The 13,030-nt window shown below is 40.1% G+C and overlaps 1 protein-coding gene across 1 annotated transcript in view; it reads left to right on the plus strand.

Moving 5' to 3' along the window:
* EPB41L4A (erythrocyte membrane protein band 4.1 like 4A) overlaps positions 1 to 13,030 on the plus strand; it is a gene marked incomplete at its 5' end in the record, with an annotated part of 137,535 nt that overhangs the window by 71,347 nt on the left and 53,158 nt on the right. Inside the window, 5 exons of the mRNA XM_084278849.1 lie at positions 65 to 162; positions 3,244 to 3,364; positions 8,725 to 8,812; positions 10,977 to 11,065; positions 11,451 to 11,514. Of these exons, the coding sequence (XP_084134975.1) occupies positions 65 to 162; positions 3,244 to 3,364; positions 8,725 to 8,812; positions 10,977 to 11,065; positions 11,451 to 11,514 (460 nt within the window). The remainder of the gene's footprint in view (positions 1 to 64; positions 163 to 3,243; positions 3,365 to 8,724; positions 8,813 to 10,976; positions 11,066 to 11,450; positions 11,515 to 13,030) is intronic.

The following is a 13,030-nucleotide window of genomic DNA, read 5'->3' on the forward strand; positions in this document are numbered from 1 at the left end:
AACATTACTTGATGCATCAGACTCAGTACTGAGAAAATGACTTTGTGTTCTCTCTATGTTTTAGGTATCAGTTTTTCTTGCAGGTCAAGCAAGATGTTTTACAAGGCCGTTTGCCCTGTCCAATCAACACTGCAGCACAGCTGGGAGCATATATAATTCAGTGTAAGTTCTGGTCAACTGAGAGCCTGTTTCTTTTGATCCTCTATTACGATTAATTTTAAGTGGTGACTGAAGAATTCACTAACAGTTTATATATTTATTTCAAAGTAGAATAAAACTAGTATGAATTATTTCAGCTGAAGAGCCACAAAGAGATGACAATTCTGAACAAATAATATAGAAGCAATGGAAGTTGAAGACTGAAAAGTCAGTCTGAAGACCCTGCCGAACACTCTTTGCCTTGCTGAGGAATCAAGTACTTACAACTTTATGACTTACTCTGGATTGCACACAGAGTATGACAAAACCTTCATAAGGGAGTTTAGAGATTTGATGGGCTATTGGCAGCCTCCAGCCAAAAAAGCCTATCTTCTTTCAGAAATTACATTATGTCAATATGAATGTGCCTATGCTTGAATGGAGGATGTGTTTTGACCTGAAGCGAAGAATTTTAATTCTGTCATTTATCTGCATTCACCCATCAGAAGTCAGCTTTTCAGAGTAGTTGTTACATCCTGCATACTTGATAGAATCAATTACAAAAGAGCTGCCTGTCTACCAGATAGTTATTCCTTTCACATTACAGCTCAAGCTCTGTAGTCAGACACAACTGGTAACCAAAAATTGTATGATGAGCCACACAGGACCTGTATCTGTAATTATTTGTTAAACTTAGGTTTCTCATGAGTTATATCTATTAACAAAAGATTATTTATATTATTTGTGTTCCAGGTGTGACTCAACAACACTAAATACAACATAAGAAATACTTGTTTCATTTCCCTTTTAGGATAACAAGGCAGAATAACTTATGTGTGAAATGGGAGTGGCCATGGGACAGATTTGCATGGTATCTTAAAAGCTAAAATTTCAGGCAGTTTTTATTTTTGTAGAATTATTTTTAACTTCATTTTGCCATCTAAAAAATGTGACATGTCATACTCTGAAAAATTGTTTCCAGTGCATGTTTGCCTTTACTAGCATACATCCCTTACCTGAAAACATACTGCAAGTATGAAACAGGACAATATGTAATGATGGTAAGATCTTATTTGTGTTATGAGAAATGAATAACAAGAATAAGGTCTTGTCCTTTAGGTGTTATATAAGGTGGTTAAAATTTGAGGATCTTGTTCTGGTATAAAATCCTGTTCCTGTTACTCTGATCTCACATATTCTATTTGAAAGCAATGGGGAGGCTCACATGAGAGAGAGTTAAGGCATGTCAGAGATTACAGATGTCAAAGATAAAGTTAGTCCTGGCACCAGTAAGCATACATTTCCATTGACTCTATAAAAAGTTTTGTCCAAACTGAGATGAAGTGCATTTGTGGGAATTCAGCAGTAGCTGAGAAGCTCTGCTTCTGCAGTGGTATCAGTGGTATCTTTCCTAGTAGAGCTAGCCACTGCCAAGATCTGTAGGAGGATCCAAGACCACATGTTCTCCCAGAGGCCTGTACCTACGTCACACTGCAGCTATGGGCCCTGCTTTCAACCATGCAGATTGTACCTGCATGTCATTTTTGATCCCTGGGCACATCCTGTCCTTAGCACATAAATTGTTTCCTCCTTTTGTGACCAAAGACTGCAGACCAGTGCAGTGGTAGTGGAAAAAATCGGTACCCATGGCACAGTTTGCAGAATATGCCAGTATTTCCCAGTAGGGAAATTCTGGGGAATGCTGGAGTTGTTGCTGTTACAGTGATTCCTGTTCTTGTTCCTGCTTTGTTCAAGGACCACATCATTTTTACAGAGGTTTTTTAGAGAAACCTCTCAACATCTCTACTGAGCAGATCACTGTCTTGCTCTAGAAGCATCATTAAATACTGGAAAAAAAAGAGTTATTACATAAGTCCTTTTCTTCTTGGCTCTTTGTCCTGAGTTCAGCTAGGATAGGGTTTATTTTCATCAGACATTGGGAAGGGACACAGCCAGGACAGGTGACCCAAACTAGCCAGAGGGGCATTCCATGCTGTATGACATCATGCTCAGTGTAAAAGGGTGGTAATCAGAGGGGGCAGTGCTGCTGCAGGACCTGCAGCTCAGGGATAGTCCAGCTTTGGGACGCCTCCGAGCTGTACAGTCTGAGTTGTGTGATTTGGTGAGAAACTGCATTGTGTATCACTAGTGTTGTATATTCTAAGTGCTGCTGTTGTTGTTGCTCTCTCCCTGTGCTCTCCCAGCAAACTGTGCTTACCCAACCCACCAGGTTTGCCTTTGTCTCCCCACTCTCCTCCCCATCCCGCTGGGAGAGCTGGGGGGATGGGAGCTGTATGATGCTCAGCTGCAGCTGGGGCTGGACCATGGCACTCCTGATGCCTCCTTTTGGCTGCGTTTTTGGTTTAGTGGGCACTAGATAGACCTTCCATTAAACTTTTTGCAGAGGTGCCTGGTCTGTGCAGGGTTATTAAGAACATGGAAATATGAACTCTTATAGAGTTTCTTGGATAGAGGCAATTAGAGGCAAGATCCATAAAAGTGAGTTCTGACCAAGATGCATGCTTACTTTGTAATTGTGTGGCAACATGCAAACTGCTATGATTAATGCATGGAATTTCAAAATTGTTTCAAGGAAAATTACATCGGTTATTCATTAGGTTATTTTCTTTAAGACAGGACATATTTGTCTCCATTCACATTCCCACGCTGACATTCATGTTAGGAGATCCTGCAAGAACACAGATCAGTTCTGTCTGCAGTGTTAGAGCTTACTGTGATGGTATTCTGCAAATGAGACCTTGCTTCCACATTTGCTTTACATGTGCTGCCAAATAATACATGTCATAAAATGTCAACTTTGATGGCTTGGACAGAATTGTATCTAGTCCTGTAGAAGTGGCAGGTTCCTGGTCAAAGCCTGTAGCTCTTTGAATCTCCTGTTTCTCTTGAAAAATGATTGAAGACATTTTTTCCTTGGATTTATGTGTGCTGTGTCTTTCGAGTCTCTTAAATGACTGAATGATGTGTGTGGTAAACTGACAGCTGGAAGGAGATGTCTTGGCAACAAATGTGTGGGTTATATAACTCTCTTGGTTAACGTAAGGTATTGAATATGGGTGACCCTTCTTCCCTTGTGTTCTCTAGCTGAACTGGGCGACTACGACCCGTATAAGCACACGGCCGGCTACGTCTCAGAGTACCGCTTTGTTCCAGACCAGAAGGAAGAGCTGGAGGATGCCATAGAGCGGATACACAAAACTCTGATGTAAGTGCTGTTGGGAACTTGGCAGGTCACATCAGATTCGGAGATGCTTGGTGTGTAAGGAAGGGAACAGCTTGTGGTGCAGAGCTGAGGTCTCTAGACCTGAGGAAAGAACACAGGGCATCCAGTTACACCCCTCAGAAGGAGAAAACATGTTATGTATTTGGAGTTGTTCTTTTAGGAACTGAGTAGAACAATAACTGGAAATAAGATGTCTGTTAGGCCACAGTATGGGTGTTTGAGAACCAACAGTTTTAATAGCGCTCCTGTTTCCTCTCAGTTTATAGTGAAAAAGAATGAAATAAAAATCTGTGAGTTCAGTTCCATGTTCCAGGGCAGATTTCCTGCATAATTTTGGACAAATTGATTATGATACCCATGCCTCAGTCTACTGTCTTTACAGTGGGGATAGTAACGTTTCTTTCCTTTGTACTGTGCATTCAAATGAACTGTAAGGACAAAACCACTTTTAATCTAATAATGTACGATACTTGGTACAGTGAGACCTCTATTTTCTTGCCAGATCCTTAGCTGGGGTAACGAAGGAGTGCTTGTAGCAACCTGCATGAATCTTTGTGGGAGCAGCTCACGTTGCAGGAGGTACCAGGAAAGCAGTTTGTATGCCCATGGTTTAAATGATAATCGCAGTTGCAACACCTGCATGAATTAAAGAGACAGATTGGTTTTACAAGCATAAGGTCCTTCAGTTTTTATTAACCACCATATCTTACATAAAGCATATTGACAGTGGTCTATATAATGGATTCCACTGTAAGAACATATGATTTGTGAGTAAAAAAGCAGCACTTTTTACTCCCAGAGCAGACTCTGGAAAGACAGTCATCAGGCAGCACTAAATTATGCTGGGCATTTGAAGTCCTGGTTTCTGGACAAGAACTAAACAAATTCCAAAACTTTTACAGCAGTGGGAACACAGGGTATCTGGTGGGCCTTCAAATAATTTTGATTTAAGTCGAACAAGGCACTAGAGAAGTTCACAGGCTTTGAAACTGTACCTGATAACATTTCTTACGTATGACAAAGCAGGAATAAGCTAGAGTTATGGTACTTGGCAGGGGCAGCTGTTGAAGAGATTGCAGGAGGAGGATATTAGATGCACTCCAGGCAGGAGAAAGGAGAACTGCATAGATCTGAAACATGTATGTCAGCAGATCTGGGACATTCATGCAATCACAATTTAACTTTTGCAAAAGCTGTAAATGACAGATTTATTTTTATAATACCAGACTTTAATTCTCAATTTTCCATTTGTTGGAATAAAACATGGGAGTTGTACGATCCTGAACATTCTGGTTACTCTGCCTGATAGTGGATCCCAAGACACTGCTTTGAGAGTCAGCTCATTTTCTGCCAGACTGCAATTTGTGCACACAGTGCCTTCCCTTAATTACTTGTCAACAGAGTGGGAAGCAAAACTGCAATAAGGACTGGAGATGGACTGGAGTGCCCAGCAGATAAGTGAAGCAAGATAAGAACTAGTAGCCTCTGGCCCCATTGGCTCTGTCAGAGGGGACAAGCAGCAGCAACATAATAGCAATCTGATAGGGAAGTTGGAGCAAATAACATAATTTCCAGTAAAGAAGGCAATGCCAGGACGTGATCCTGTGTAAATACAGATCCTAAATACTAGATGTATTTGCAGCAGCTGCATAAGTAGTCTATTAAAGAGGGCGTTTAACTTGACACTGTCTCTAGGCATACAAAAATATTTTAAAAATCCCCAGCAGTTCAGAGCCACATTTTGCCCCATTTAATAATTTCTAGAAATGGCCTTCTATGTATGAAATACTTTCAATGAGATTAGTTTTAGTCCAAAGCACTCCTGGTGCATGAGTAACAGAAGCGTAACTACCAGTCAGTTTGTGAAAACACTGGAAGTCAGAAAGATTTAACTCCCATACCTGCCGTTCCAAATGTTAGACCACAGGGCCTTCAGAAATGCAAAACATGAAATTGGGTTTGAAAACAAAGCATATGCCAGAAGTTCAACCTGACGTAAAGCCAAAACAAACATTTACTTGCTTATCTCCAAGCTCACTTTCCTGGTAAGTATAAAGAAGCCTGTTCTGACAAATCCAGGCTAGGTGCAGTAGATAACGATTTATGAAGATGAGAGCAGTAAGAAACATTTTATGAGTATGTTCATTATACCCCTTGTCAAAGTAATGTGTAGATAATCAGAGCTAGCCATCTTGTATATAGATCTAGATTTCTTGATTCCCTCGCTGTAACGAAGCCACAGTCTGGATAAAGGTTAAGTAATTTCTTGCCTGTAGTTTTGCATGTTAGTGTTACTTCTGCCTTGCTTAATGAGAATAGGTATTAACTCAAAGACACAGCTGTGCTCTTCGAAAAGTTCTGTAATTGGAGTCTGTGCCAGTTGCCACACTGACCTCAGTGAGCTGTCTTTTTCAGGGAAGAGAGTTCTTGTTCAATAATGATTTCTGTGTCATTGTCTGACTGCTCTATAGTAATTGATACAATACAGAGGACCTTACTAGAGGTCCTCTTGTGAGGTACTTTTTTTTCTGTTCCAGAGATTGGAAACTGAGGAACAGAGAGTTTGTTTGGTTCAACATCACAGAGGTTGTGTTTGAGAAACGAAACTTGAGATGAATCACCATGTACCAGGCCACTGATACTAAGCAATCTTCATTCCTTTCTCAAGCTTCCCCAGTCATTAGTGTTGTAAATTAGGTTAAGACCCCTTTGCCTCAAAAAATTTAGTCTTGAAGATGAAGTTCAGAAGACAGGGGAGCAGTGGTTGCAAAGAGAAGTGATAACTGACTTAACTCTGTCTCTAGTGTTTTTATATGCTTACTGATCTAGTGCTTTGATACTCTTTCACTGCTTGGCTGCAGTTGGGTGTCAGGAATTTAGCAGTATCAGAAAAGACCATGAAACTAAGGTGTGCTCATTGCTAGTTCAGCCTGACTGTCAGCATCACCAATGCCAGCACTGACTTCTGTGCAGGTGACAGTGGTCTCTTTAGTGAAAAATTTGGAAGGTGAAATGGCTGAGGGCACATTCCAAGTCATCTCACCTACCAGATAGATACATTTTTGGGACAGGTTTTTGACAGGGTTTAGAAAACCTTTATCCTTTCTGGAGGCTAGCATGGAAGTCCAGGGTTTTTTTTTCAAGACAGCCATGAAACAATATTTACTTTGCTTGTGCTAGTTACATCCAGATAAACTATTTTGGGTTGCAGGTTATCTCTCAGGTTTTTACATGGCACAATAGCTATTCAGCAGTTTATTCAGGCTGCAGTTTTTTGACCAAGTTTCTAAATCAAGTAGGGTGAGAGATGTTGACAGTGGGAGTTTGTGACTGCATCACATCTCTGGAGCATGCCTACCACCATTGTTGTACCACCTCTAAACCAGCATGACAATTCCAGGGTTAGATAGCAGGGTGAGGTGACCTTATGTTGTCATGCACATCTAGAAAGCTAAAATTTCCCCCAATAGTTAGTTATCTTTTGGTACTTTCAGAGACAGGTGAGAATAGTAGGAAACACTGACAGCGATACTTAAATTGGTATTGGATTTCTAGCACTAGTTCAGTAATGGGCTAGTTCACTTTGCTCAGGACTGGTATTTAGCCTGCCAGTGAACTCAGTAAGACAATACTACTCTAGTGAACATTTTCCCTACATTTCTGAGAGCTACTGACAAGATTTAAAAAAAAAAAAAAATCAAGCTGTGAAGTAATTTTTTATTACCCAGAAGTGGGTAAGACGTGCCAGATGTGACAGTGCTGATGTGCTGGATATCCAGTGTTCTATGTATTCGGAATGACAGATGTACCGGGAAATCCAGCTCTCAAATGGATTTGCCTTTCAAGCTTCAGGTCTGCTGCTTTTCCAGGAGTCCTTGAAAAGAAGGGCTAACACCTGAAACAGTACCAGTGCTGCTATGTGGTATGATGGGCCCTGGCACAGGCTGCTCAGAGAAGCTGTGGCTGCCCTCTCCCTGGCAGTGTTGAAGGCCAGGCTGGATGGAGCTTTGGGCAGCCTGGACTGGTGGTGGGCCCCACTGCTCATGGTGGGGGGGGGTTGGAACTAAATGGACTTTGAGGTCCCTTCCAACCCCAACAGAACCAAATCATTCTGTGATTCTATGATACTGTGACATAAAGGCATCATTTTATGTACCTGTACTGTCACGTTACTCATAGCATGTCTTTCACATTTCATGTGTTTTTTACCTTGTGAGGCACAACACAAAGTTGGAAAAAATCTGGAAAGTAGCTGCTAGGCTGGAGAGACTGGGGACACAAGAAGTGAGAATGTGTATACTGCAGGACTTTCCCAGGTCTTGAGTCAAAACATTGAGCTCTGCTTCAGACCTTGAATTTGAAAGGTAGCAAAACCAATGAAGTATTTCCCCAAGAGAACCATCCCAGCGTGAAGCAGGAGATGCATCTTTTAGAGTTGTTTTCACTAGATGTGCTGTACTTTCCCAGTAACAGTCCAGTAGCTTTCACAGAAGTATTAACAAAAGGATGAAGATGAAAATGCAGTTCAGTTGTGTCAGGCTTGTAACAGAGGGTCTTGAACAAGTATGTTGAGGGCTTTGAATTTATTTAATCATTTTGTTGTTTTTTTGAAAATAAGTCCTTCATCAATGACATCATATATGTTCCTAGTAGTCATTCTCCATCCCCCACCCCCAGTCTTCCCCTATTTTTTCCAATTAATGGCAGTTTGTAACTAATGAATTGATATGTGCAGATAGTAGGGTGACCTGTATCCTTTAAACTTGTAATCTCTTGAGGCAGACTCCGAACTTTTTCACCATAGCAGACTTAAATATTATGAGTTGGTGTGACTTCCTGTATGCAAGTTCCCCTGAAGACAGGAGTATTTTATCTGCAGTTATGAATGCTGTTTTTAGAAATCCTTTGTAGCTTGTGCTATGGGGATATAGTATGCCAGTCAGTCATCCCATTCCTGCTTCATTAATAGTCACGTAGTTATTGGGAGAAGAAGGTTATTTTGCATATTCAAGCCTAAAAATAGAATGTCTGAAGTGTGTTTGTGACAGCAGGGTAAAGATTAGCCACTGTGGTAGGCATATATTATGTATGCGATATGATAGCTTTTATCTGTGGTGATACAGTATCTGTGTTTATGATCTTAGAGCTGGGAGTTCAGTAAAAGTTTGTGCAACTGTCCGGTCTGACTTGTAGTGAGCAGTACAGTGCTGGAAGGGTTGTGGCAGTCTAAACAAAGGGTAGGAAGGGTTGTATGCCTGTCCATACAACTGTATTTATATATGTGATCTATTTTAATATGTTGACTGGAAGTGTGAAATTCTTACACAGAAATTTGTTTACAGGGGTCAACTTCCTGCTGAGGCAGAAGTGAACTTCTTAGGGGTAGCCAAATCCCTGGAAATGTATGGCGTGGATCTCCATCCTGTTTATGTAAGTATTGTTTAAATATTTTGAACTTGTCAACAATGAAAAAAAAAAGTCATGTACTAATGTGGGAGAGAGTATTTACATAGTTTAGTTGCCTCAAAATAACTTCAAAGTTACTTAAGAAATGTAGAGAAAGACGTGTTTACAGACCAAGGAGTTGTTCCCACATACAGAAGCTTAACTGCTTTTGGATGAAAGGCAGTGATGGTATTACACCTATAAAAGGCAATTAGCTATACTCTGGAAAAAAACAATGCAGAAAAATAAAAGGCAGCAAGTGTCAGGAGAGGTGAGAGAAGGATGTAACCTTTTCCTTTGACGTAAGAATTCACACAGTATTCTTGTGTAAATAACAGAAAGTGTGTCCCAAAACCTTTTTCAAAACCATCATGAAAACTAGGATGGAGTAGCAGCATGTCTGGCTTTTTTTGACATTCGTTGTGAAGGTGTTGCTAAACACACCAGGCTACTTTTCCAGCTTTTCCTCTGCTGTGTTGTGCAGCGTTGCAAGTTGTCTCTATTGCCTTAGCAAAAGCTCCGCTTCTATTGTAAAACAGCACGCATGTTGGGATTGGATCCAAGTCGTCACCTGGAGGCTATGTGCTTCTGGTGGAAACATCATTCTATCTTGTTTGAATAATTGCGCTTGTGGCAGGTTTTTCTGAATAAAAGAAAATCGGCAGTTCAAATAGGGAGTTGTAATGTAGATAGTTCACCGAGTTAGATGTCAGTACTTTGTGAAATTACTTGAAAGAAAATAAAGAAATCAAGATATTACCAGAAGATTAAGTATGTATTTCCTGCTGAAAATTATGTAGCCTGCAATACGAAGTATTTTTTAATGCACCCTGTGGCTTAATTGTATTCATATCCTGTGCTGTGAGCCCCTCCCACCCGTGGAAAGCTGGGGGAGTTACAAGAACAAGATTCGACATGATCCAACAAAACTGTGTTAAATTAGCAGAGCCTGGAAATTCTTTTTTCTCTTAACTTGCTTTTGCTCTGCACTAAGATCCCTACCTGGGTGTCGTGGTTTTACCCTGGCGGAGAGCTGCTGTCTGCTCCTTAAAGGAAAAGAGCAGGGGAAGGCGGAAGGGGGGGGTGAGAGGCAAGGTGAGGGTTTAGTTGAATTTAGTTGTAATGTGCCCAAGTCTAATCCACAGATACCATAATTTCCATTTATATGAACACATTAAACCCCCATTTGATACTGAACCTGCACATATGAAGAGATGGGAGTTCTCTTCCTTGCTTTGTCATGCTAGAAGTGAAGTTGTCTTTAGCAGTGAGTTTACTGAGGAGCACAGGCAGAGCATGCGGAGGTGAGCTTAGGCCTTCTTACCTCAGTAGACACAGAAGGACACTTTCTAAGTCTTGCAGCTTATGCTTTGTGCAGTTCCTGCTTTAGAGCTTGCAGGGTTCTTCCTCCTTGCCCCATGTAGACTGGTAACAGGCTTTTGCAGTTGTGACTTTGTGTTAACCTCATGCACTAAGGTTTGCACTCTTTCAAGTACAGGGCACATCTGATTTTGGTTACTGACCATAAATTTGAGAGGCTGTGGTCTTCTGGCACGTGTCACCAGGGTTTTCACCCTACAGTTTGTGATTCAGATGTGGCTTCCTTTGAAGGGAATAATGTATGTGGCTGTTCCTTGCGTGTCACTACCCATTCTGAACAAAAAACCCCAATGCTCTGAACCTCTCAAAGAAACTAATTCCCTGTGTGACAGTTACACAGATTTAGGAGGGGAGCGGGCAGCTGTGAGGTTGTATTACAGTAAAATGGATCAGAAAATCACTGTCTACCTTCAGCTGAAAGTTAGGTTTTCTTCTGCATTCATGTCTGAATAAAGAGTTTAGTTTCTGAGTTTTGGCCTTTTGCCAAATAGCCAAAAGTCTTTAAAAAAGGAGAGGTTATTTTTGTCTTTCACTGTGGCATATGGAATCTCCTATTCTTTCCCTCACTGCCATTCTCTTGCTTGTTTGCTTCTATACTTACAAGTTTTCATATAAAGTTTTTGTTTGCAGGTAAGTACTGTTTTCCCATTGGCAGGGAGAGTGAAGCAGCATGTTCAAGTCAGCCATCAGCCTGACTTCCTTGCTAGGCCTCACTGCTACAGTGGTACAACTTGCAGCTCAATGAATAACATACGTCCTTTTTTTCTAGGGTGAAAACAAATCTGAATACTTCTTAGGATTAACACCTATAGGAGTTGTTGTCTACAAGAACAAAAAACAAGTTGGAAAATATTTCTGGTATGGATAATTTAAATTTGCAGTCTGTGCTAAGACAAGAAGAATGTTGTATGGAAAGGTATAATTGTGATGCGTGTTTGAAAGATTAATTGTATCACAACAAAAAGTATACTTGGTATTCCTAATCTTTGTCTGAATTGTATAGATTTTTAATTTTTTGATAACCCAGGTATTGAACGATACAGTTCATCTTTACCATAATCATGCTGAAGTGTTTCAATACTGCTAATTTCCTGTTGATATCTCCTGCATACCTGAAAAAAACCCAGATCTACCTGAGAGTTCCATTTTGACTTTGTATATAAATATGTATAACTTTATGTTTTATTATGCGTGAAATTAAAGACTTATTAAGTTATGTCTGTCTTTTTTTCCAATATTGCAGGCCTAGAATTACAAAAGTTCACTTCAAGGAAACACAGTTTGAACTTAGAGTCCTGGGAAAAGATGTAAGTTTTTATTTAAACCTGAAAGGAAAGAAAAAGAAGTAATCTCAGGCCTAGTGAAGTGGCAAATTTTGTGTGTCTATCAAAGTCTAATTTATTTTATTGAAGTCTACTGCCATCAAAGTGAAATTAATTTTATTGATAGCTACTGCAAGAAAATTAACTTATCCTCAAGTGAAGTATGTTCACGATGGTTCTTGAAATTTTATTGAAGAAAGAGAAGGAAGAAAGGTTTTCTGTCCTGTTTCGTAAACAAGGGCAGAGAACAGAACAGTACTGAAGTATGAATTTTGTAACAAACTTTTATGATATATGGTGCTCTGTAAATTAGACTACTTCTGCAATGGCTTGTTTATGGGGTTACACAGTGCTTTTAGACTAGGCTAAATCTTCAGGGAAACCTAATATCAACCATAATGTGGATGGTGGAAATCTCAGCAATCACCTATGAAGCATATGCAGCTGTGGGAGGAAGAGAGTGCTGAGAATGTAGGGAAAATGATGAAGTGTAATAAAACAAATAGTTGCAGCCAGTCTCTGACTTTCGCTATCTTGTTGAGTTACAGGTTTAGTTTCCTGAATTATTTTTTTAAAAATAGTTTGTAGATCTCTTTGGAATATCAGAACTGGAGGTTTATAGTTTTGAAGAAGTATTAGCCTCTTGGCAATATTCCTCTTTACTGATTACCCAAGTATCTTCATTCATCCACGTAGTGGTTAGTCTTGTCCGTGTTTTTTACCTGAAGGCATCTGGTGTGTTTCATACATTCTGGGAAATGTAAGTTTACCATTGACTGGTTGTCTTGGTTCTGTCGTGGACAGCATTTCTTGTGCCTCTGCAAATGTATTGGTCATTTTTGCTGTTGTTACTCGGAAGTGCTTGGGTTCTGTTTTGTGTGGTGATCTATGGGAAGTTTATTTCTGATGCTGTGTTTGTTCAGAGAGTTGTTTGAAGGCTGGGGGAAGATTGGGAAACTTTCCTCAATGTTTCATGTGAAGGGTGAATGCCTGTTCATGTATAAACAAGTCCGAGTTCGACTTGAACTGCATTGAGATGATGCTGTAGTTTCTGTTTGATGCCACATATGCATAGTTTTTGTTGGATCCATGTAGAATTGCAAAGGTTTACAATACTGAGCAGAAAACCTGGAAGCTTTGGAAAACATGCTCAGGTTGAGACTGTGAATGTTGATGGCTGGTGAACACTTTCTATTGTGATCTTAAAGCAAACACTTTGCCAACACTTAGTAATTGCAAGTCTTGACAGGTACTTTTAGGAAGTTGTTCAAGGGAACAGTAAGTACAAGGGTGTGTACCCTCATTAAAATCTCCTTTGCAACTAGCAGTCATTTGAAGTCTTTCTACAGTGCTTCATAACCTAACAAGATCAGGAAAGGCCAAAATGGCCCCGAAAAACCTTCCTTTCCCCTTTTTTAAAAAACATTCTGGTGCTGTTACTTTGAACAAAATTATGTATTGGAATAAGTAAACAGTAGCCTTAGTCTCTGGATTAAAGCTG

The sequence above is a fragment of the Gallinula chloropus genome, assembly GCF_964237585.1.
Source record: "Gallinula chloropus genome assembly, chromosome: Z".
Lineage (NCBI taxonomy): Eukaryota > Metazoa > Chordata > Aves > Gruiformes > Rallidae > Gallinula > Gallinula chloropus.